Source organism: Cryptomeria japonica, chromosome 6, assembly GCF_030272615.1.
Source record: "Cryptomeria japonica chromosome 6, Sugi_1.0, whole genome shotgun sequence".
Lineage (NCBI taxonomy): Eukaryota > Viridiplantae > Streptophyta > Pinopsida > Cupressales > Cupressaceae > Cryptomeria > Cryptomeria japonica.
Window position 1 is genome coordinate 614170163 of NC_081410.1, and position 23981 is coordinate 614194143.

The 23981-nt window shown below is 37.2% G+C and overlaps 1 protein-coding gene across 3 annotated transcripts in view; it reads left to right on the forward strand.

The window, feature by feature from the left end:
• Positions 1-23981, forward strand: part of LOC131056462 (putative PAP-specific phosphatase, mitochondrial) — a 127820-nt gene that overhangs the window by 66157 nt on the left and 37682 nt on the right. The window contains exons 6-8 of one of the 3 annotated variants that reach the window (XM_057990793.2): positions 4556-4968; positions 5200-5278; positions 5382-5432. In XM_057990793.2, the coding sequence (XP_057846776.2) occupies positions 4556-4968; positions 5200-5278; positions 5382-5432 (543 nt within the window). Of the gene's footprint in view, positions 1-4555; positions 5062-5168; positions 5279-5381; positions 5433-23981 lie in introns of those variants that run through there. The other 2 variants (XR_009108689.2, XM_059207524.1) reach the window with 2 other exon arrangements.

Genomic DNA, 23981 nt, shown 5'->3' on the forward strand with positions numbered 1-23981 from the left:
AAAATTAAGATATAAATTCCTTTTTATTTTGCAAAATATTCAAACCCCTTTTTCAAAATCAGAAGTGCAAGTTTATAACACTTCCTCTTTCTAAATCAGAATTGTAGGGACAAAATACTTATCCTCAGATGTATAAGTATTTATACGTGCATATTGTAAATATATTTATATATTCAAATATGTATATATATAAATACTTATTACATCTTTTCAGGATATAAGGAAATACATTTAACAGCCATAGAAACCCTTCTTAATTGATTAAGAACAGATTTGGAAGAATGAAATTAACTTCCTAATTGGGTTTGCACATTACAATGGAGAACAACAAACAACAAGAAATAACTTCACATTACTTGATCTTCTTTGCCAAAACAAAGGAATGAACACATAAAAACTATAACTCGTTTTTTAATTCCATTACTTCCATTTCTATATCACTTTACTTCGAAATTTAAGAAGTAATGAAAAGAATATAAATCAAAATCGTATGGTTTTGTTTGACTACATGACATGGTATGATTTTTAGAAGATGAAATGTCTGTTAAATGCTTCCCACGTTGCAAACCCTCTATTCTGGAAACGTCTAGCAGAAAAATTAAAACCCTCTTTCTACGGCTGCCAGAAGTAAGAGTAATGAATCGTTCTTTTCAATATTGGCTTAAGTATTCCCAAAAACGTTTTCCCTTGTTGCCAAAACGCCCTAATACCAGGCGGATTCACAAAACAGCCAGGAGTCACGCCATACTTGTGCTCCATCCTCACGTTTTTTTTACGTTTTGAGCTTCCTGGAGAAGCTTCTTGGCCCTATTCATTCATCTTCGAATGAATCTCTCCTCAAATGAAATACTTGCCAATGAAAAATATTTCCTCTCTTTACTTATTTGCCTGATAAAACATATATTAAGGCCAAGTAAAAAAGATTATATGTAATGTGCTAAAAATGGGGTGGAATATTTGTTTAATTAACTTGCTACGTGCCACTTAATACACTTTGTGGCTTAAGTAATAGCTTTTAAATTTATTATATGACAAGGCACCCCCGTTAATTTCATATTCTTGTCTTATAGAAATTGCCAAATAAAGTTGGCTAGGTAATAATTTATTTATTAAAATGAACCTTGTCTATGCAAGATAATTAATGTGATATAAATATATATATGACTTATATATCTTATGTATACTTGACTGCGGGAGCATGCATATGGTCGTGTATATGTACTCTCGTACCCATGTATTCACATAAGATATATATATATATATATATATAAACATTAGTCATTGCAAAATTTGATTAATAATCAATAAAATAATTAATTAATAATAATAATAACGTATTACCTCAAAAAGCAACAAAACCTAGGGTTATGAACCCTAAAATTTCCGCGCGGACCATCTAGGTTACCTGATGCAACGACTAACAAGGTTTGACAAGGTCAATCGTAGGTCTACCTGGCTTAGGGTTAGAGTTTCAGACGACATGAGTTCTTTCTTTCCTTTACCTCCCAACCTGATGATACTTTCCCTCCCTTGCGGAGGACGACGATCTCCTGCACACACTTGGCCAATTAAATCAGTTAGATCCAAAATCTTGTCTTGTTCTGACAATTCATAATTCATTGACAAAGGTAAAACATTGTCACAATGTTAACTATAAATTCATCAATTAACCAATTAAAGTCCATCAAATCATCATTATAAGCATAATTGTCATCATTCAAATATGCATAAACATCTGAACATATTCATCAATTAAAGCATGAAAAAATAGGGCACATTCATTCCGTTTAAACATGAAAACAGGGCACATTAAACATCTTGCAAGTTTAGCATAATTGCACTAGGGCAAACATGTATTAGGGCGTAAATACTGCATATTAACAACTAGGGCACACGTGGGATGTAACATTATCCTTGACTTCCAATTCGCATGCCATGGAATTTGATCTTCTAACTTGGGCGTGGAATTCACCTTGAGGACATACTTACTTTGGCGCCTATCACCTGACTTGGGTGCTAAATCATTGACTGGCATGAAGGTGCATGCCTTGGCAACCTTCCAGCACCCCCTCAATTTGGCGCCCATCTGTGCACTTGGGTGCTAGAAGACCCACTTGCAGGAAGGTGTGTTGTTTGGGAAACCTTCTGGCACCTCCTTCCTTGAGTGCTCTAGCTTCTCCTTGGGTGCCATTTCATGCACCTGTAGGAAGGTGTGATTTTGATGTGCCTTCCAGTACCCCCTTCCTTGAGCGCTCCAGCTTCTCGTTGGGCACCATTTCATGCATCTGCAGGAAAGTGTGATTTTGATGTGCCTTCCAGTACCCCCTTCCTTGAGCGCTCCAACTTCTCGCAGGAAGGTGTTTTGTGGAGGAATTCTTCCAGTACATAAATTTGGCATCCTTGTGTATTTGGATGCAATGCTTTGGTGATGGATTTTTACTTCGTGTTTCATCCCGACTTAGCCATTCTTCGACCATTTTTAGATTCAAGATGCCATATTTGGAATTGAAGTGCTTTTCCTGCTTTTTCGAATTTTCCAGATTTAGAAATGTTCAGGAATGCTCAATCTTCAGTGTCTGCCTGTGAAGAACCTGCCCAAAATAGACTTTCCCAAAATAGCAAGCGTTTTAAAATGTTAGGATTAGGGCAAAACAAGATGCAGAGACACTAAAAATAGAAACTTACTAAAAATGGAAATTGTTAAAAATAGTATGTTTGATTTTTGGCAAAATTAGATCAATTCTGGAGGCAATGAAATCCCTAAAAAATAGGAACCTTCTAAAAATAGAAAGTTGCTTAGAATTCGCTAAAATTTCACGAGTAGGTTCCTTAAAGGGCTCCGATTCCAATGCAATGCTTAGTTTTTCCAAAACCTTAAATGAAAGGCCTCAAATCCAAGTTTGAAGGATGAAACCCTAAAACGGACAAAACATGCTCTAGACTTAACCAAATTTGCTCAAACGAGTTGCAGACTTGATCAAATTGACCCCAAACACTTGTAAAGCAAGGAGACTGACGAGACTGCCACAAAAAGACCCGACAAACTAAAGCCAAAAGACCAAGAGGACTAAAAAAGTAGGGGGTCCCCATTTGAAATGGAGCGATGTGTGAAAACGTCACAACAGGTCATACGTCCTCAAAAGAGAAGCCAATCGTCAACATGGCAGCTAACTGTTGTCCCTTGATGTTTTATTTCAGGCAATAGCTTTTACCTGCAATTCTCGTCTTTAATTAAAATGCTTCTCTTGTTTTTGTGTGGTGGCCAATATGAAGGGTCTAAAATTTTCCTCATGCCTTCCTTGACTTGTTTAGCTGTGCTTTGGAAAATGGATTGGTCCTTTCCTAAAGGTCGGTGTCTTATCTTCCAAGTGGCTCCTTAAAGCACGCATTTCCCTTATAATTTGCCAAGACTTTTTTTTCCTTTTTGTCTTCTTTCTGTCAATGCTGCTTCCAAACTTGTGTACATTTCTCTCTACAATTGGCTGGGGAGGAATCTTGTACCCCAAATGCATAGAATGCCCAAATGAATCACTTCAACCCCTTTTTATAATTCTTGGTGGAACATTCCGGAAAAATATATTTAAAAACCACTTTTAACAATAATTCATCTTTTCCTCCACAAAGTGACTTTATATCATTTTATTTTTTATTTTTGGCTAGGTGAAGTCACTTTATTAAAATAAAACATTCAACTTATATATATAATCAATTAAACATAAGTTGCCGGCAAACATTAAATTTGGGCAACTTAATTTAATTGATCAAATTACACTTTTTCCACAAATCTAGCTGAAAATGGGGAAATTGCAAATCTAGCTTGAAAGTGTATGACTGCTCAGCTGCATCCTATTGTGTTTTATCTGCTGCTCCAAAATGGTTCTTATATTTATTTAATTGTATTTGGCTGCAATGTGTTTTTAAATAAATTTCTGAGTTTTACTTCATTCAGGAAATTTTTCTAGTTGGATAAGATTGAAATTCCAATACAAAATAAATCAGCATTTGTTTATTTTTAGATTGCAATAGAAAATTAAAAAAAATCATAATTTTCAGAAATTTAAAGGATATTTCATGTGCTAAGGAACTTAAAAATCATAACTACATTGTTTGATCAAAATAGAAATAATAATAACGGAAACAAAAAAGTAATATTTAAAATATTAATTATTGCGATTGTCTTTTGACAACTCCTAACATGTGTCTTTGTAAATCAAAGAAGAGGGTTGTGAGAGTGAACTATGGTATATCATAACTTATACCTCAATAAATGCAACGGTGTTGAAAGGGAAAATGCTTGAACATATTTAGAAAGGTTAATTATTTTTTGTGGACTTTGGTTGGTTGCTATATATATTTGTATAGCACATGCACAGATTTTGGTGTACTGTATAAATGTGGTTGTTTGATCAAATTGTTTAAAACATTGATAAATGCTTCCCAAATAAATTTTCTTGTCTCAGCAATAGAATTTCTTGTGTGTTTTTGCATATTCATATTCAGCAATATTACCTGCAGAATTTCTTGTTCTTAGCCAAGGGAGCAATTGAATTTGTAGGTTGGATTAGCTCTCGTGATTGAAGGCACACCTACTTTGGGAGTTATGGGTTGCCCGAATTGGGATGCTGAAAGCACATATATTGTACAGAATCTAGCTAAAGAAACCACAAATGAAAATGAGTTAGAAGATTTTATTGTACCTGGGATCATTATGGCTGCATGTTATGGCTGTGGAACATGGATAAAGAAAATTTCTTGTAACACAAGAAATGTGGCTCTAGATGGAAGCAAGAATGGATGGTCAAGGTGTACAGTGGACAATTGTGATTCAATCCAGGCTGCACGGTTCTGTATTGCTGATCGTGAAACATGGGAACGCCTTCCACTGTCAAAAAATTTAGCAGCTCGTGTTATTTCTGTAGATGGTGTCAAGAGCTGGAAGCCAACTATTGTGCCAACTTGTTGTGGAAGGTCCTCTTTCTACATTTGATTACACATAGCAAGCATCATTTCTTAATGTGATTATTCAAATAAAAATATACCCTTCTTCATTATACAACAAAGGTAATTGTAGCCAATCCTTTGTTTTTTGTATTTGAATAAGGGGAATTTTAAGTGGTGACTCCATGACACTGTTTATCAAATTGGTAATATCCTTTGTGTCTTACTAGATAAAATGCTTATAAGTGAAGTCCTTGTCAGCCTTTGTAAATATATGATGGTTGCTGCTGGGAGAGCTTCAGTTTATCCGCTTCAGATTACAAAACAGTCTTCTGAGAAGGTTAGCCTTAAACTCTTATTGGAATTTATTTTCCAATTCAAAGAACTTGCAGTACATAATTGGATGTTGAAATATACTCAAAATTAACTCTGATACCATGTAGGTATGGGATCATGCAGCCGGTATGATCTGTGTTCTTGAGGCTGCGGGAGAGGTATGTGATATCCAATTTTGTTGTATTGTATTGATTTTATGAGCTGAGATCAACTTATAATAATAAAGGTCCATTAAAAATGAATTAAAATGGCAATGTTGCAATTTTCTGGGAGACAAATAAATAAATATAAAGGAAGCTATAAAAGAATCAAATTGCATATTGAAAGCAGTAAGTCTTTTTCTTCATTTACTTTGCTTTGTCAATCAAAAGGGAACATAAATTGTATGAAGTTCAAGGCTGCTAATAATTGTCCATATGACAGTACATGATGTGCATCGACACGAGGCAGACAATCATTTTCAGTAGTGCTGTAATCATATCTTCTATACTAGTTTGTTTTATACCTTTGGCTATGCATTTATAACAACCCTTTGAAGAATATTCACTAATAGTATAGGATGAGGCTTAAGGCTGAGCTAAAAAATGTGCATGCAAATTCCAATACTGTTTTTGACTCAGGACTCGAAAATGGGTTTAATACTTGAGCTTTTTTTTAAAACTATATTATTGTATTTTTGGGAAGATCACATATTTTTATAATATTCTAGCAGTATCTAAGTGTGATAATTTATTTTGCAATATTTGTTCACAGACCCTTACTGAAGAATTACTTGATTATAGAAAGGTCTAGATAGATTTGTTATAAACTTATTTCAGTATAACTATAAAATAAATAATAAACTAAGAACCTGGGTAGGCTGACTGGAGTCCATTGAATAGACTTAATAAAATGGATTATCAATTGTGAGTTCCGGTTCCCATCAAGTAATATATTGGTAATGTTGAGCTGGCTGATCTAGACTATTCCATGATAAAAGGTTAAAATTCTGTTCTATTATTTCAATGAATTCCTATGCTCCGCCAAGTTTCGGGGATGGGGACAGCAGGGGATGGAGGGACATGTTCCAGTACAGGGGTACTTTTTGGTCATTTTTTAGGGGACAGCAGGATACAACTATTAAAAAAAAGGGAAACTTTTATAAATATAAGGAAAGTTAAAAAAATCATATCATAACATTGATAAAGCATTCATCAGAGGCATTATAAAAGCATAATACATAACATTAGACTTGAGTTGAGATTTCACATGAGAATTGACAAACAAATTAACAAAATTTTAGTGCTTTCATTTTCAATGTGCATGCATATTATTATTAATATAAGAATTGCAACAAAATGCCCAAAGGTTGCAAGTTTTAACTATAAAATGACCCAAAGATAGAAAATATATATTTTTTCCATATTTAGCAGATGCATCTGGTAGGTTTGTATCAAAATTGGAGCTCAAGTTCGAGTCACTGCCGATATAAGTGGCTGCCCTAGGCAATGGAACCCCAACCAATCCCTCTTTGTTAGAAAGTTGTCATTGATGTCAAAGTGAATAAACGAGATCGAGAAGATTGTCATTAATGTCAAAGGTGTATGGAAGATTGAAGAAGGAATGTCACACGGATATTATATGTGATGTGCAGTCTTGCACATGATTATGCAAGGAAAGTTCTTGAAGTTAGTTTTGCAAAGGAAAAGCAATTGAGAATTAACATGAATATAAAGACAGTGCTGGAATTCAAAAAGACAAATAGAATAAGACAAAAGAGAACAAGACAAAATAGAATAAGGCAAAATCAAAAGAGAATAAGACAAAAATAGGAGGTAGCAATTAGTTAAACAAAGGTCATTAACAAAAGGTGATGACTTTCTAAAAAGTCATATCTTTTCTAAGAGATGCCTCTCTTCATGAAGACACGAGGATATAAAATAAAATAAGAAATGTGTAGAGAGTGTGTGACAAGGAATAAGAGATAAGTGAGGAATGAAACAAGTAATATAAAATACACAACAGCAGATCCATGGATAGTATGCAGATTTTTTAGTAAAGGAAATAACCATTCGTATGGTTATATCAATTTTAAAGAGTTGCATTGTTTCATGAAGCCATGAAGATATAAAAGAGAAATTTTGTGAAAAGAGTGAGCTGTAGATAAAGGAAAATATCATTCATACACCTGAAAATGTGTGTGAAAAATAAATAGAATAAATAGATAAATAAGATATACACCAGCAATCTCATGTGAAGATTTAAAAAGAGAATATATGCAAAATTGTAAAGGAAATATATTCTGATTTATGAAGGAATTTGGAGCAGATTTGTGAAGGGATTTAGAGCAAATTTATGAAGGATTTATGTGCAATTTTATAGCAGATTTATGAGTAGCCTTATAGTAGATTTTTTGAAGGCCTTATGAGCAGGTTCATGAAGAAGTTATGAGCATATTTATGAGCATGTATATGAAGACTTAAAAAGATTTGTGAAGGAGGAAGATTAAAGAAGACTTTGGAGCATATTTACAAAGCATATTGAAGCAGATACAAATCAGACCTTGTCAGCAGATCTGCTGAAGTTTTATAAGCAGATGCTTGAAGGAAAATCATTCAAGGTAAGATTGTGAAGGGTGGAGCAGAAGCATATCCTCCATCAGCATATTTATAGCAGATCTTAAAGAGAGTTTTGAGCAGATTTATGAGAGAGCTGAGAAATTTTTTGAGAGGGTGATAAGGCTGATCTTGAAAAAAATTTGGAGCAGACATTAAGGCAAAGTTTTAGCAGATTTTTGAAGCGATTTAAGGCTAACTTATAGCAGACCTTTCAAGGTAATTTATATTAGATTTCAAAGGAAATTTATAAAGACATTAAAAATCAAAAGGTATGTGTACGAAGAGGTGTGTTATCTAGAAAGAGTTATCTCCCTTTGCAAAAGACATCTTTATTCATGAGATTGTTGAAGATATAAAAGGCATTTGAGAAGTGTGATGAAATGTGTATGTGGTGAGTAAAAGGACAATAGATCAAGAATATACACCAGATTTATGAGGAGCTATTAATAAGAAGTTCATTTGTAGATTTTTGGAGCATATTATGAGAAGTTTATATGCAAAGTTTAATGGGAACAGAATAAGAAGTTTAGAGCAGAATTACATGAGGAGATTTGAGAAGGGAATAATAACAGATTTGAGAAGGGAATAATAACAGATTTGAGAAGGGAATAATAACAGATTAGAGAAGAGAGTTATAACTCTTATGAAGACAATTTAAATGAAGGTTTGGTACCTCTAGTGGGTTGTGTTGGTTCCCAAATCAACAAATCCAATAAATCCTAAGGATAGTCAACTTTCTTATACTTAGACTCTATAGGACCTAAGGGCGTAACCCTTTTGACAATACCAATTGATTGACACACATACTAAACTAGGTATTGCATAACAGATAGTGCTCTCACAAAAGTATGCCAAGAAACATGAAAACTAACTCAATATTGGCTCAGATCTTGGGAAATTTTCAGTAGCTTGCATAGAGAATATAATAATTAAAATAACTTATAAAACATGAAAGCTGAAATGAAAGATTTATTATTTTAAGCTCAAGGTTCTAAACACAAGATCCCTAGACCAGTGGCTTCTCAGGGGTGCAGAGTCAACTCATAGAAAAGTAAATGAACCATTCAAGTAGATTAACTCTTGACCAGTGAGTTCATAATGTCAATGCCGTACATTGATATCCCCTAGCACTGTATTTGTTACAGCCATTCTTTTTAATTCTCCATGTATTATTTACCATCCAGATGCCTTATTCATAGCCTTTTAATCTCTTCATTGAAGAGAAGCACAAAACAAAACAACCACTGCAAAGAATTGCAGCGAAGAAATGAATAACCCTTGATTTCTTATTTCATTAGACGATTAATACACATTTTGGAGACAACTGCATCAAAACATGAAAACATTCTGCCCTCTGACTAAGAAACCACTTAAACAGTATTTACATGTTAAAACTTCATCTTATGTACTAAGCTAGAACCTATAAAAAGAAACATGTCCTAGAAATTACATTCAGAATCCCCCAAAATGAATAGAAGATTATAATATGTAGAGGAGAGGAAAAGCCCTCAAGCTAATCTAAAATGACATTTGGCACTGTCTTCACCCTTTAGTTGCACACAAGAAAAAGAACCTTGGAATATTCTATCCTCAGCTCAGACTTTGCCTCTTTCATCTGCCTTCTCTTGCCTTCGTTTTGCAACTGAATATTTTGTTGTGTTACTTATTATCTGTATGTTCCCATCAAATTCCTTGCCCTGGATAAAAAACTAATTTAATACATCTGCATTTTACCTTCATGAGTGCAACTAATCACTTGGGATAATAATAAATCCACTATTAATTGAAAAATGGCCCATAGTCGTATTTAAATTTTTTATTTCTCACTTTACCATATTTTTGTGTCTTCATCTACATCCTTGCACTTTGCAACTGCAACAATTTTTACTTTACTCCAGTTTGCTTGAAGCATTCACGTGAAAATATTTCCATTTTTGTGAAAATCACTTTTATAGCTGCATTTTACCTGTTATAGGTTAAATTGTGTCTTCTAGGTAAAAACCCATCTGTGGGTGAAAATAATCACCCTAGGTGAAAACCTACTTGGTCTGCAATTCAAATTTTCTTTCACTTTGCATATTTGTATGATAGTTTGAATTCTCGGAGCAATTGAAATCTTCTGTGACATTAAGCTTCAACATTTTGCCCTCAAAATGCACTAATTTGTTCCTTGCCATGTTTGGCATGCATCCACAATCTCTTCACATCATACACTGTTTTCTCCATTTCATTACATATTTTGCTATTGTTGATGTACAAAATCCACATAAAATTCATCAATTCTTTTTTAGTGACCCTTGATGCCATTCCCAAAAAGTACAAGTTATCTATATATCTCAGTAAGAATATGAGCTTCTGCAAATGCAAACCTCTATATGCCCATAATAATTTCCAATATGTCAGCTCTTTCAGATCTCGTCTTGAAACACTCTTTTGTAGCATCAAGTTCATTGATTTCCAAGCATGTAACCTGGAGGATGAATGCAAACACTTGGCCCTTTTCCACTTGATCCTCATGCACTTACATTTTCGGAATTAGGATGTCACTCAGGATTTGTTCCCAGAAGTTTGTTGGAAATTCTCGGGACCATGTGGCACTGGTGTTGTGACCTAATCACACATCACCCCATCCCAGATGGGGACCCCCTACTTTTTAGGCCCTCTCGGTCTTTTGTTTTGGTTTTTGGGGTCTTTTGGTGGCAATCTCGTTAGTCTCTCTGCTTTGCGAGTGTTTGGGGGTCCAATTGATCAAGTCTTCTTTTCGTTTGGGCGAATTTGGTTAAGTTTAGGGCTCGTTTTGTTAATTTTAGAGTTTTTGCCTTTAGTCCTAGATTTTAGGGGTTTCTTTCAGGGTTTTGGAAAACTGAGTGTAGAACTAGAATCAGGACCCTTTGAGGAACTTCCCTGTAAAATTAGAGCGAAATTAGAGCAACTTTCTATTTTTAGAAAGTTCCTATTTTTTGGGGATTTTACTGCATCCTAGAATGTCTTCATTTTGCCGAAAACCAAACTTACTATTTTTTAGTAATTTCTATTTATAGTAAGTCATCCTGCGTCCTGTTTTGGGCTATAACTTTGACATTGTGAAAAATTTCTATTATTGGAAAGTTCATTTGTGATAGGTCCCCGCAAGCAGATGTGAAGACTGAGTATTCCTGAAGAATCTGTCTAAATCCAGAAGGTCAAAAAGAAGACAGAGTAAGCAAAATTTGGCTGTGTGTGGAAAGTCAATCCAGAAATGGAAAGCTCGAGAATTCATCTAAGTCTGAAAAATTCACCCTGATTCCTAAAGTGGCACCCTGAATCCTGAAGCATGAAAATCACCCGAATCCAGAATTCATGAAAATCTATAGAATTCCAAGACAAAGTGAAGATGGTGCCCGAAGCTAGAAGTGGGTGCCAAATCCACAAAGACAAGGAAAGCCCTTAAAGCACAAAATTTCACCTCTAGTGAAGAGTAGCGCCCTAGGAGTCAGGTGGGTGCTAGGAGGGAGTTATCATGGAAAACGAGAAAATGTGATTTCCTTGGCCTAGGTAAAAATGCGCCCTTGAAGATGAAAGGGCGCTAGGAGAGAGGGGACATGGAGGAGTCAAACATTGATGAATTCCTTCCTCTATGCATTTTAGCGCCCAAATGCCAATCAAGGTGCAAAAGCGAGATCACCAAGGAAAAATGATGAAAAATACGAGATTCCACGCCTAATGCAAATTTCTGCCCAAGGAAGTCATAGGGCACTAGATGAGGGGTAGCATGGAAAGCATGAAGAATGTTGAATTCCTCCTCCACTTGCAAACTGCGCCCAAGGCATGAGTAGGGCGCCAAATAGAAGGGGCCATGGAGAACATGCCTAAGTGCCAAGTTCCATGCATAAGTGCCATTAACGCCCTAGACCAAGGGAGGGCACCAAAGTGGAGTTATCAAGGATAACTCCAAAACATCAAAATTCCAAGCTAAAGAAGATCCAGCGCCCAGGTGACAGAGGTAGGTGCTAAAGTTGGGTTGTCAAGGAAAACATGAAATTTGTGAATTTCCCTCTCCAAGTGAAATCCATGCCTACGCACAGAGTTGAGCTCCAAAATGCTTAAGGTAGGGAAAATCAAAGAAATAAGGAAATTTCACCACAAAGTGAATTCCATGCCTAAGTTGGAAAATTCAGAATATCTTCTAAGGCATGGAAGTCTAGGGGTCTGGAAAGGGAAGGAAAAGCATAAATCCCCCCGGGAAAAAAATTTAAATTTCCATTTGTAGGCCCCAAATTTTTTTGGCAGATTTGGACTCGTGAGAGATTTCTCTCTCTCCTCGATCGGGGTCCTAAATTTTAGGAAAGTTCCTAAAAAATAGGAGATGGTGGAAAAACATGAAAAATTCCTCCCAGAGCGAGAATAGTCAAGCCATGTGAACAAATAAGGCGAATCTCGAAGAATCTTCCAATTTCCCTCCGAAATTTGAAAAATGGAAATTAATGAGTTGGCAAGGAATATTCTAAGTATGACGCATGACTTTATGCATTAAGAGAAATTTCCAAATTTGAACTCAACTACAAGGGAAATTCCATTTGCATGGCGTAATGAATGAGAAAGTATGACACATAATGAATGCAGTTGCCAAATTAGATTCCTCCCAACTTAGTAGCACGATTGGAGAAATTCTATATAAGCGCGGAGATACATTTCATTTCTCACGTGCAAGATTTAAGAGAGAAAATTTGGAGAGGAGAGTCATACTTAGAGATTTTTTATCAATTTCAAGAAGCTTTTCCAGGATGGCAGAATCAGGCAAGGCGACTACCATCACTAGGCAGGCACAAATAAAGACAAAGCCGAAGGGATTCCTTCCAGAATCCAAGATGGTGTCCAGGTGGAAGGAGATCAACGATACAAATTTGGGAACATTCAACTTGGCCGCTTTCAGGATCAGGATGTTCGGAACGACAGGACATAATCCATCTCCCACAACTACCAAGATAGTCAAAAGTGGAATTGTTGCGGCAGCTGGTTTTCCTCCTTCAATCCAGTGTCCAAACTTGATTCTAGAGTGTGCAAAACGCTACAATCCGGAAAGGAGGACAATTTCAACATCAAGTGGCAAGCTGTTAGCCACTTTGACTCTGGAATGAATTGGTGAAGCCTTCAAAATTCCTTCACATCATTCAATGACTTACTGGGCCATGAATGGAGCTAAGGCAATATATGATGTAGGTCCTGACAGATGTGCGGAAACCATCAACAAACATTGGTTGCTGAAGCCTAGACCGCGTATCTTCAAAATGCCGAAGACACTGACCATCTTCGAATTCAAACAAGAATATGTGGACTTGATAATGATGCTGAGTAGGATAATGGGGTGTCCACATACCATTACCTTTGAGCCATGGATGTTCTTCTACATCGGCGAGGTTATGAATTCCAATGGGTTAGTGGATTGGGCCAAGTTAATCAGTCACTATGTCCATGACCAGCTAAAAGATTTGAAAGAAAAGAAGTCCCAATCCTTCTACATGAGCTCCTACGTAATTTACATGCTTGCAAGGATGGGAGGCTTTGATGCTTTACATGGAAAGGGAGTTATGGGCTGCGGACCAGCACAACTGAAAGTTCATGAGAATTATCCTCATTTGCACCTCCACAATACTGATGCTTTCAAGATGGCGAATGACACTTTTACCGTGTACTTGACCAGACTCATGCAGAATGAGCTCCACATGAGAGTGCCACCACAGGCTAGGGCATTGGTTCAGCAATTTGGAGCCACGTTCCTGCAATTTCCAAAATTCACATATATCAGGACACAGGGCTTCGCTTTCCAGCCATATAAACTGCCACGATATCCATCCAACAAACTGATACTGTTAGAGCTTATGAGGCAGTTGATAGCTTATGATCAAATTCAGAAGAAAAAGTTGTCTATTGAATTCCCAATCGTCCTCGGAGATTATGTGGAAGTGTGCTCGAACTTGGCTGCAGTGGAGAAAGCAACTGATGAATTGGCATTTTACTGCTTGGCATATTACACCACCAGGTCTCGCTACGATCCATACCGTAAGATCAGAATGGTTGCTGGAGCGAAATTTCTACACAAGTTTCACCTAGAAGACTACTGGGAAGCTGCAAGGGATGATTTTGATTTCAAAAAGAAGATGTTCTCCAGACTGCCCTTGCAAAGAATCAGAATAGGTGAAGGAAGATTCAGACTTGGTGCAACCAGAATTTGAAAAGGTGAAAGATCAACCTATACAGAACCAGAAGTTGATGATCTGGATGTTTTGGCTAGACCAGTTCTGAAATTACTAAACACTGGGTTGATCGGCATATAAGAAGGTTGAAAGAGGGAAATGTCCGATTGACTTTCCAATTGATGGGAAATCTTGATTCCCACAGCGAGACTACGGGGGGATCTTCACTGGCCCAAGGTGAACAAGGAGAAGTTCGGCTTGATAAAGGGAAGAGCACTCCAAAGAGGCCAAGGACGGCAAGGAAGAAGGATGTTTAGCAGGAAGCCCAACAGGAAGTCCATCAAGAAGTTCAGCAGGAAGAGCCACCGCAGAAACGAGCGAGGGTGGAAAGGATGCAGTCGCCAGCTAGCTCTTCCAGTGTGCGGGAGGTAGAAATGTTTTCACAGGAAAATCTAGCAGGTCCACCTCCAGTCAACGCTCCTGACAATGCTTTAGCACAAGATATTCTTAGCGTCGGTGCTTCACATAGACCCAATCAGCCAGGAGGTCAGAGACAAGAAATTCCTCCTCATCAGGAAGAAACCCGCCAGGATAGTTTCGTGGAAGCCATCCTTGGGGAGATGGATGAAGTATCACAGGAGCACGAGCAGATGGAAATTCATAGTCACTCCATTCCCGCGTTTGATTGGTTGATGGATAGATTAAGAAGGGAGCCGAATAAAGTAATTGATCCAACATGGGAGTTAGAAGAGCTGTTAAAAAGAATGAACCAACCGGCAGAGAAGAAGGCTCCCCGGGAATTCTCCAAGGTTGTAAGGGATGAATCTGGATCCCAGACCTTGCATATAGCTGAGCCTGCAGTAGATAAAGATAGGAATAAGATTATGCCAAAAGATTATGTGGTTAGACAGATTGATCTAGGGTGTGCTTCCGCAGGGCAGGTAATTGAAGACTTCGAAGGATCTTCCTCGGCCATGACAAAAAAGATGTAGAAAACAAAGGCAAAATGTGAATACATTAGAAGTCTCAAGCGTCCGCTCAGAGAAGAAGATCCCTCATTCATTCCTCTTTCCTCTCTCCCTAAGGAAGTCGTTGATGACACAGAAGTAATCAGAGTGATGGCCCAGAGTTCCAGGGAATGGGTGGAAGACGTATTTACAGCGGCTGGAAAGTTCATTGAAGATTTGGCTCAGCTTCATACTAGATTTGTGGCCCTTCTAAACAGATTGGAGATAGCGGAAGGTTTGTGTGAAGATGTTCACATTTATCAAGACTTAACCATTCTGTGACTCAGGGCTCTAATGAAGATTCCGAAGCACACTAATTAATGGGAAAGTAATTCAGGAGAACGAGATTTATGACTTTTCCCGATGGTTCTGCATTGTTTGCTCCGGAAGAAATACCTTTGAAATTTTTAGCATGGAGTCTTCAACTTTAAAAGACTCGATTAGAAGGGTGCAGGAAGAAATTATCAGTGGGATTGAAACATTGTTCGCGAAGAAGCTGAGCGAAGATGGAGTGACGGTGAATTCCTTGAAATCCCAACTGCATGAATTCTTCTTCGTAGGTTCGTTTTCTAAGGAACATTTTGCAAATGTTTCCTCATTTTCTAGCACGATGAAGAAAACACAAGAAATGATGTAGTGGGAAAACTTCTTTTCCAAGAGTGAGGAAGAAATCACCCTGATGGAATTTGACATTGAAAGTATGCCAAGTGTCTCTGTAGGAGAACTGGAAGCCGTCATCGCTAAATTCATCATGTATGCAATTAATGAGTGGGATAATGGTCGTCCATTCTTGGACGAGAATCTTTTGGAGTAGTGGCGGCACATTTATTGATGGAATATTTTGACTTAGTGGCAGCCCGGTCAATGCATGTTGAATACATGAGGAATCTTTTTGCATGCAGCCGCTATATTAATGATTTTATGACATATTCCTGCTGCATGTAGCCGTCGCATGGAGAATGATGGGCATTTATGGTTGCATGAGAAATATTCATGGTATTTTGGGCAAATTTGATGTAATGGGGTGCATTTAATGCACGAATGGATACCATTTTGGGATTGTTTGAATTTATTGTATATGGGCTTAGTGGGTATTAATTGTTGATTGCCACCTTGTTGCATCTTGAGTGGAGAATCTTTTAGGGTGAAACCCTAATTAGGGTTTGCATGTTTTCATGGCCCAAGTGGTGCAGGAGCACCTACCTATGAAGAAATGAACCAAGAACAAGATGATCTTCTATTAGCCTAGAAGGAATGTAATAAGACCCTATGGGTCCTTTTTGTATTTCACTGTCCTAGGAGTGGGACAAATTTGTCCATGTATGGGTCAAATTGTCACAGAGGGTCTTGTAGAGCAAATTGAGTCAATAACGGTCACAATTGTCTAAATTGAGGGATCAAGTGACCAAAGGTTTATTTGAGTCATTTTTGATGTTTTAGAATCAAATGTAATCATTTTGGGGGACTATGATAGTCAGGAGTCTAAGTTGGTTGAATAATGCAAAAATTGTCATATTGTCAATTTGTTGTCATGACAATTTTGCACTTTTTGTAAGTTGTGATTCTCCAATGGTCCGTTCAGTTTGAAAAACGGTTGGAGGAGGTTGTGTTCGTTTGGGGTGACACCTTTAAGGACTCCAAACAACGAAAGATGTAAGTTGGGTTGATTTTGGTTGATTTGGAAAGGAAATTGAAGCATCAAGAACTGTTGGAAACTCAGGAAACCGTCTAATTTCTGTTGATTGCATACTGCAGGTGGATTGGCAAGAATGCTCATGGCATAGATCTTGAAACTAGATCATTTTACCTTTGTTTTGCATTTGGTGTGAAGTCTTGAAGTTATCACTGCCCCATTCTACAAGAAAATCTCTACCGGGTAGCCTAAAACTTTCAAACCCCTAGGGTTTGACTACAATAATGGGTTTTGGCCTATCAATCCTTATCAATCCTTAACTGAACACTCTGCCGTTATAGGAGATGTTAGGCCACTGTATCATATGTCATTTTCAAAAGCCATTAAGAGGACACAACAGGGCGAGGAGGATGGAGAACTAACCCTAGGTCTGGCATCTCTATGTGACAGACCGGTTTGATGAGTGCAGTGCGTGAGAATTGAGTGGTAGAGCACTGGAAAGGGGTTTGAATGTGGTAGAAGAGTACTTTGGAGGTTTACATAACATTTCATGGTCAGTGATGGTCACCAGTTAGGAGAACCAAACAAGTTTGTGGAAGGTGTCCAGTCAATTAGGCCTAATAGCCCTATTATGTCTGCTAGTGCAGTATGGGTTGGGATATCTGCAAGTTGGTCTGGTATCGGAAAGTGAGATATTGTTGAGAACACCCAAAAGGGTGTCTGAAAATATAAAATTTGTTCGCCTAGATCCTCAGGGTGTCAAAAGTTATCACTCGATTCCTTCAAATGGAGGCCTAATTGCAACTAGGTCTGTTTGTGGGCAAGTGAGTCAAAATTGGTGTTCCGGTGGGTCTAAACCATGAAATCCTGTTTCATTTGTGTTAAGGTGTTGTGAGAACACCCCTCCAAGGGTTGTTGTATGGAATTGGTCAAGTGGGCCTTTCAAACCCCTAAAGCCTAGTAGTAGCCCACTCATGTATGCAAGGGTATGTGTAGTCACACAAGACTTGAGAGTGTTAGTTGTTTGTAAGTGGACATATTGGAGCCTTTGAGTCTCCCAAGGTATTGTTTAGTGTCATTGAACCATTGGTTGACTTGGTGTTGTGTAAGGACCCTTTGGTAGTAGGGATTTGGTTGAGTTTGTGAGCCTTAGAGGTTCGTTGGTTCAAGGTTATCCTTCCAGTCTATTGCCTCCTCATCACCAAGGCCTATATAAAGGGGTGAGCCCCCTCATTTGTAAAGGGAGGAGAGATTGTTTTCTGAGATTGTTGCATTAAGATTGTTGAAGTAGCTAACTTAATACATTGTTCGATTTGATGGTGTATTCTTGTTCTATTTTAGCAATCCGCATGGTCTTGCTCTCTTCAGTTAGAATAGATTTTTCTTTATGTTGTTAGAAGAACTGGATTTGATAGGATTGCTTGTTGTAGAGTCTGAGCTCATACTTTTTGTGTGCAGCTGATTGTTGCATACTTTGCAAAGTTAGCCTGAGCGAGCCTCCATTATATGTGTATGCTTAACTTCAGTTATCAATGAAGATTGTTCGAATTGATGGTCCTCATTGGTGATTTGAAAACCCTCTACACACCCTTTGAAGATTGCACTGCCTTCGCGTAGTTGTGCTCTGTTGGCAAAACGAAGCGTGGTTTGATTCTGCTTAAGTGATCCGGTCTCCTTGTTCTTAGGATTAAGTTAGTCTTAGCTTAGTTTCTTAAACTCCCGACTAATTTACTTTCAGTATTTTCCGAATCAAAAAGTCCTGCAAAAACATTGTTTTCAAAGCTAAATCATTCGTATCAAATCCTTGAACTTGCACGAATTTGTTATCCTCTTCAAGTGAATGCGTAAGGCCCCTTGGGTTATCAACAAACTCATCAACTGACTGAGTCACGTCCAGGCTTAAAGGAACCTTGGGGTTAGCTGTTTGAACTTTCTTGCAGTCTTAGCATGTGGTATAACTTTGATCAAGAGAGAATAGAGTGACCATTGGTAAACTTTATTCTGTGTTAGACGTAGTCCTAAAAAAACACGGCAACAACTGGGAGACCTGGTCCTCTGATTTTTGCCTTTGCAAAAGTTAGAACTAATTGTTGTTGTCTCACCTACTGGAATCTTTGTTCGTGGCTCATGGATTCGTCGCCTGCACATATAAAGAAGGAAAATGGTGTTGTTGATAGGGGTTTGCCTTAAGTCAAATCTCATGTTTGTAATTAACCCTTGAATTGAATTGAAATTGAACTTGGAAATGGAATTGAATGAATTGAAAAGCTTTCCTTTTGAGGGAAAAGCTATATCTAAATTTGAAATGCTTGAATTGAAACTTGATTCCTTGATGAACCTTGTGTTGAAGTCTTCATGAAGGTTGATAATGTCATGTAGGATGTAAAGTCTTGATCATGGATGCCATCATGAATTCTTGAAATCTGAACTTTGACCTCTCCTTCATTGCCTTGAGGATGTTTGATTGCTTGCTCACTGGAATTTGCAAAAGTGAAATTGAAAACTTGTAGAGAGATCCCAAAACGAGGGGGTTAGGCTTGATTTTATACTTAACTACACCAAATATGTTGAAATTTCGAGGCAGGCCAGCACAGAGAATGTTTTCCCTTCTTCGAAATGTGACCATTGTGGGGCCCAAATTTAGGCCCCTTTTGGGAGGACCATGGCACCCAGGGCGTCTTGGTCCTGCCAATCAGGACTGAAATTTGAATAGGGTCCCACATGAGTACAGAGGATGCTGAATTTAGGTGGGAATGAGCAGAATAAAAACAAAATCGGGGTGAGGGAGGCTGAAATGCAAATGTGAGGCCAAGGTGAGGATGAAATTGTGTAGGGATACAATTTACGACGCTACAATAGCATGAATAACTTTGTTGAAGATTGCAAGCTTTGTATTGTTATTTTCATTAAAGTAGGTCTTGTACCTTTGTATGCAACCCCTTTGTTCAAGCTGATTTATGTCTGTTGTATTGCATCCAAATTGAGTTTGTACTCTTCTTCTAGTTTGTACTTTTAGCTAGAAGAGGTGAGTGTGTTTCTTCTTTCCATAGATAAGATTTTCCATATTAGAGAACAAAATTGCAAAATCTTGTCTTGTGCACAAAAGTGTTGAATAACCTTGTGCCTTTGCCTAAGAACAAAACAACCAGGTTTTACTTTAAGTTTGTATGTATTGCATACTCGAACAAACCCATTTTTTATTTTATTTTATTTTATTAATAAGGGAGATTTCCCTAAGAATTTGAAGAAGGTACATCTTTATTATTCTATTTTTTGTTGTCTTGAAAGGGACACATTAAAACACTAACAATGTGCGACGTTTTGAGACAAGGATACTTTGTTAAAACCTCTTGCTTTCATTTTATTAAGAATCCTAAAAAAAGCCTCCCATGTGTTAGCAAACCTTCCATTTTTAAACTCACAAATGCCCACTTTCGTTTTTATCGGTTGCACCTTTATCAGTAAAATCTTAATACCTTGGAAGCATGTTTCAAAGTTCTCGAGTTCTAATTTGATCCGATACCGTGATTCCAAAGGAAGAGCCATTGTCTCTCGGGCGATCAGGTGACAACCAAAAATCTGCACTATTCTAAGATTCCCGTTTCTTCTCGATAATTGATGCTACCTTATAGACCAATGTCGGGTATTGGAGAATTCAAAATCTCTTGTTTCATGCTCCGTAAGCTTCTAGGTCAACTAGTTGTCGTACATTACACGACTCCCAAGGGACAAATCAAATGAAGATTTGCAAGTACCGTTGTTAATAGTTGATTAAACGGCTAAAGGCACGTAAAGGTGGTGGCATGAGTCGTAGCTTTTGATATTGTCACCTTTTGCAAATGAAATTTAGTAAACCATCCTTTGAAGCTGGCCAAAGTAACGCATGCTATCATGAGTTTCCTTTGTTAGAATGGTTTTGCCTTGTGATAACTAGTTGCCGGTTGTTGATCTTGACCTAATTTGGCCGGAAAGCGAACAAGGGAATATTATCCAAGGGTTGCATGCCCTTGTATGGAAACAACAGACTGATTTTGCAGAATAGAGAAAGACAATCTCCTTATTAGGTAAAATTGCGGAACAAGCCGAAAATCATGAACAACGGTTACAAGAAATAATTGTGAGAAGAAAACTTGGTAACTAGTTTTTTAGATGACAAGGAAGATGGTGCTCAAAAGGAAAGCTCCTGTGATACAACTTGATGTTGAAGACATGCAGGAGGACATCCTTTTTAGTTTGATTTTGCTCGAGAATGGATACAGGATGAACAAGAATTTGCAGTGGTTCTCTAGGTACTGATTGGAGAAGAGAGGAAGGTTGAGATGATCGAAAGTCAAGTTGCAGGCAGGAATCTAGTACTTGATGAAGGAATAGAGAATTAGGATTATTTATGGTATGGGTTTAATGTTAATAATACTTTTTGGTGAGTTCTTCTTTACCTAGGGTAATCTTTGAAACAGTCATTTTCAAGACCGTTACCCTCCCAAAAACCGTCACTTTAAAATGACAAATGGATATTAGTTATAAAAGGGGTAGAAGGTGGATAGAAAAAAGGGGGGGGGAAGGTTTTTGGAAATGCAGACTTTGCGTTGTTTTTTGAAAAATCTGGATTTAGTTAATTTTGTTGCTTTGATTTCAAGCAAGGGAGTTTTTGAGCAGTTTATCTGATGTGACTAGACTTTGTGCTACAATGGATAAATTTGTATTCTTCTTATGTGGGTGCTTTTCTGTTCGGATTTCCGTACTTTGAGTAGTTAAAGTATTTGTTTCTCCTCCATTGATCACTATTGTATAGTGTTTATCTTTGATTAAATATTGAACAACGGTGACATTCGTTGATGATTAGTTGGAAAAAATTCTTCCATTATTCGTATGTTTTTTCTTTCCCTTTTTCTTCTCCTTTAAGGCTTTCTGGTTAAAAGTTTTACCTTTTCTGTTTTCTGGTTAAAAGCATACCCAAAAAAACCTAAAATTATATCATAATAGGGAGTTGTACCTCTCAAAATTCAGAGGAAAGTTGCAAAAACAATTGCAGCTTCTCCAACTGTTGTTAATAGTTTGTTCTCTTGTCCAAGCTAAGGGTCAATATTGTCACATTTTAGAGAGAACAAAATCTGTTAACCAACACCATGATAATAAGAAGATAAGGACTAAGGGAATCACCTTTCTCAAGTCTTTGCAAAGAATGGAAAGGTTGAGAAAGACCACAATTAGTAGAGATTGTGAAAGTTGAAGGCATGCTAAAATGCATTGGATAATTAGATTACTGAATCATATTTCTTGAAGAATTTGTAATATGAGAGATTAGATGCACTTTATACTATTGCAATGGTAGGGATGATAGGGAATGCCCCTTAGCTGTGTTTTGTTACCAAAGAAATCAGAGACATGTCCTTGGGGCAAAATCCAAGGGGGCCTCAATTCCTTGGAACCTCCTGCCAACCCTAGGACAGCTGGGGATGCTTGAGATGTTTTGTCCTCAAGCATCTTTGGTATGGTCATATGTCACCTTGTTTAGTGTCCCCAATTGTATTTGTTTTAATTTTCGACAACTATGCAAGAAACTCTAAAACCTTTTGATCACTGAGTACCTGATGTGGGTAGGATGAGAACACACAGTGAAGGGATACAAATATATCAAAGTATTATGCTTGTTGGAAACAAGCCACACAACTTAATATTACAATTATAAAATTTGAAAATGATTGAAATTGGTTTTGGTGACAAGCCTTCTAGAACAAGTAAAAATTCTATAGTAACTCTGGTGGAGAACCGCACAGATTTAAATTATGAAATAATACAAATTAGTAGTGGAACACACAATAACCACTAAAAGTCACCTCTGAAGTATGTGGTAATTAACATAGAATTTTCTGATATGAATCTCAATAGACAAGTCTGAAAATAAGTGAATACGAAATGGTAACTGCTAAAGCAAACCACTGTATGACTAATGCAAAATAACAGATACCAATGAGGTGTATGGCAATAAAATTGAGTTTGGGTGTATAGGGAGCGATCTTTTCGAAAGTACGTCATAAAGACAAAAAAAAAGCTTCATCTTAAGAAGTTACGACCTTTCAAAATGTGTAACAGCCAAATGAAATCTCCTTAGCAGCCATTCCACACTGTCTGTACAATGCCTGAAGCAAATGAATATGTATGATAGCTTCAGCAAAAATAAAGTATGACTAGGTAATGAAGGGTATGCCCCTCCTCAATGAATAAAAAAGGGCTGTAATTCACTCGTGAAATCAGTATGGCTAACGTACCATAGAAATACAACAATATAATATTTTGAAATCACCAGAAAATTAATGAGATAAAATTTATAAACTCATTGAAATCTGCAATCAGAAAATAAATGCAAGCTTTTGGCATAACTGTGACCTTTGAATGAAACCACTAAGGATTAGATGGTTTTCATCCTTGTTACCTTGTTTTTACTGTAGTCATGTATTTTCATCTTATCTTGGCAAAAATGATGTTCTGAGGCATTTGAGCATCTTAAAAGTATTTCATTGATGTCTTTGGTCTTCATAAAAGTCTCCATAGTCAATTTTGATCATATCGGCACTTTGCATCTTTTTGGTAACTTTGTTGACAATTTGTCAAGTTTTGCCAACTATGTCAGTCACCGGCAAAGTTATTCTAACTGCCTTTCTCGCCGCCGCCTTGAATTCTTCTTCTTGTTGGTGTTCTGAATTTTTCAAAATTTTCCTTCTTGTTTCAGTCTTTTAGTTCCTGTCAATAATGTCAAGATTTCCAGTAACTTTCAAGATCTCCGAAAGAGTTATCGTGCCTTTATATGTCAGCAATTTTAGGAATTATTAAAACTCATAGAACTCCCAACATAGTTCAAAAGAAGAATTTAAGTGTTTAAGGAAGATGGAGTTAAAAATACAAAGAAAGGCCCCATTGTTGATAAATTGGGAAGTTAGCATAAGTTTCGAAATCACCGACAAAGTTAGCAAGGGAGAAGACTTCACCGACAAAATTTTATATTGGAAAACAAAAGCAGTAGCGACAAAAGATGGAGTTTGCAGAACTTATGAAACCCCCGACAAAGTTCACATAGTGTTGGCGAAATAAAAGGTTTTCAAAACTAATAAAATTGCCGATAAGACTTTCATGATAGACTCATATGCCGATAACAAAGTAAAAGGGGTGTCGGTAAAACAAAAGGTTTGCAGAACTACCAAAATTGCTGACGAAGGGAAGAATGAACGGTAATTGGAGAGCCGAAAAAGATTTAATAAACTCCCGACATGGCTACTAAAGGGCCCTAAACCACCATCAA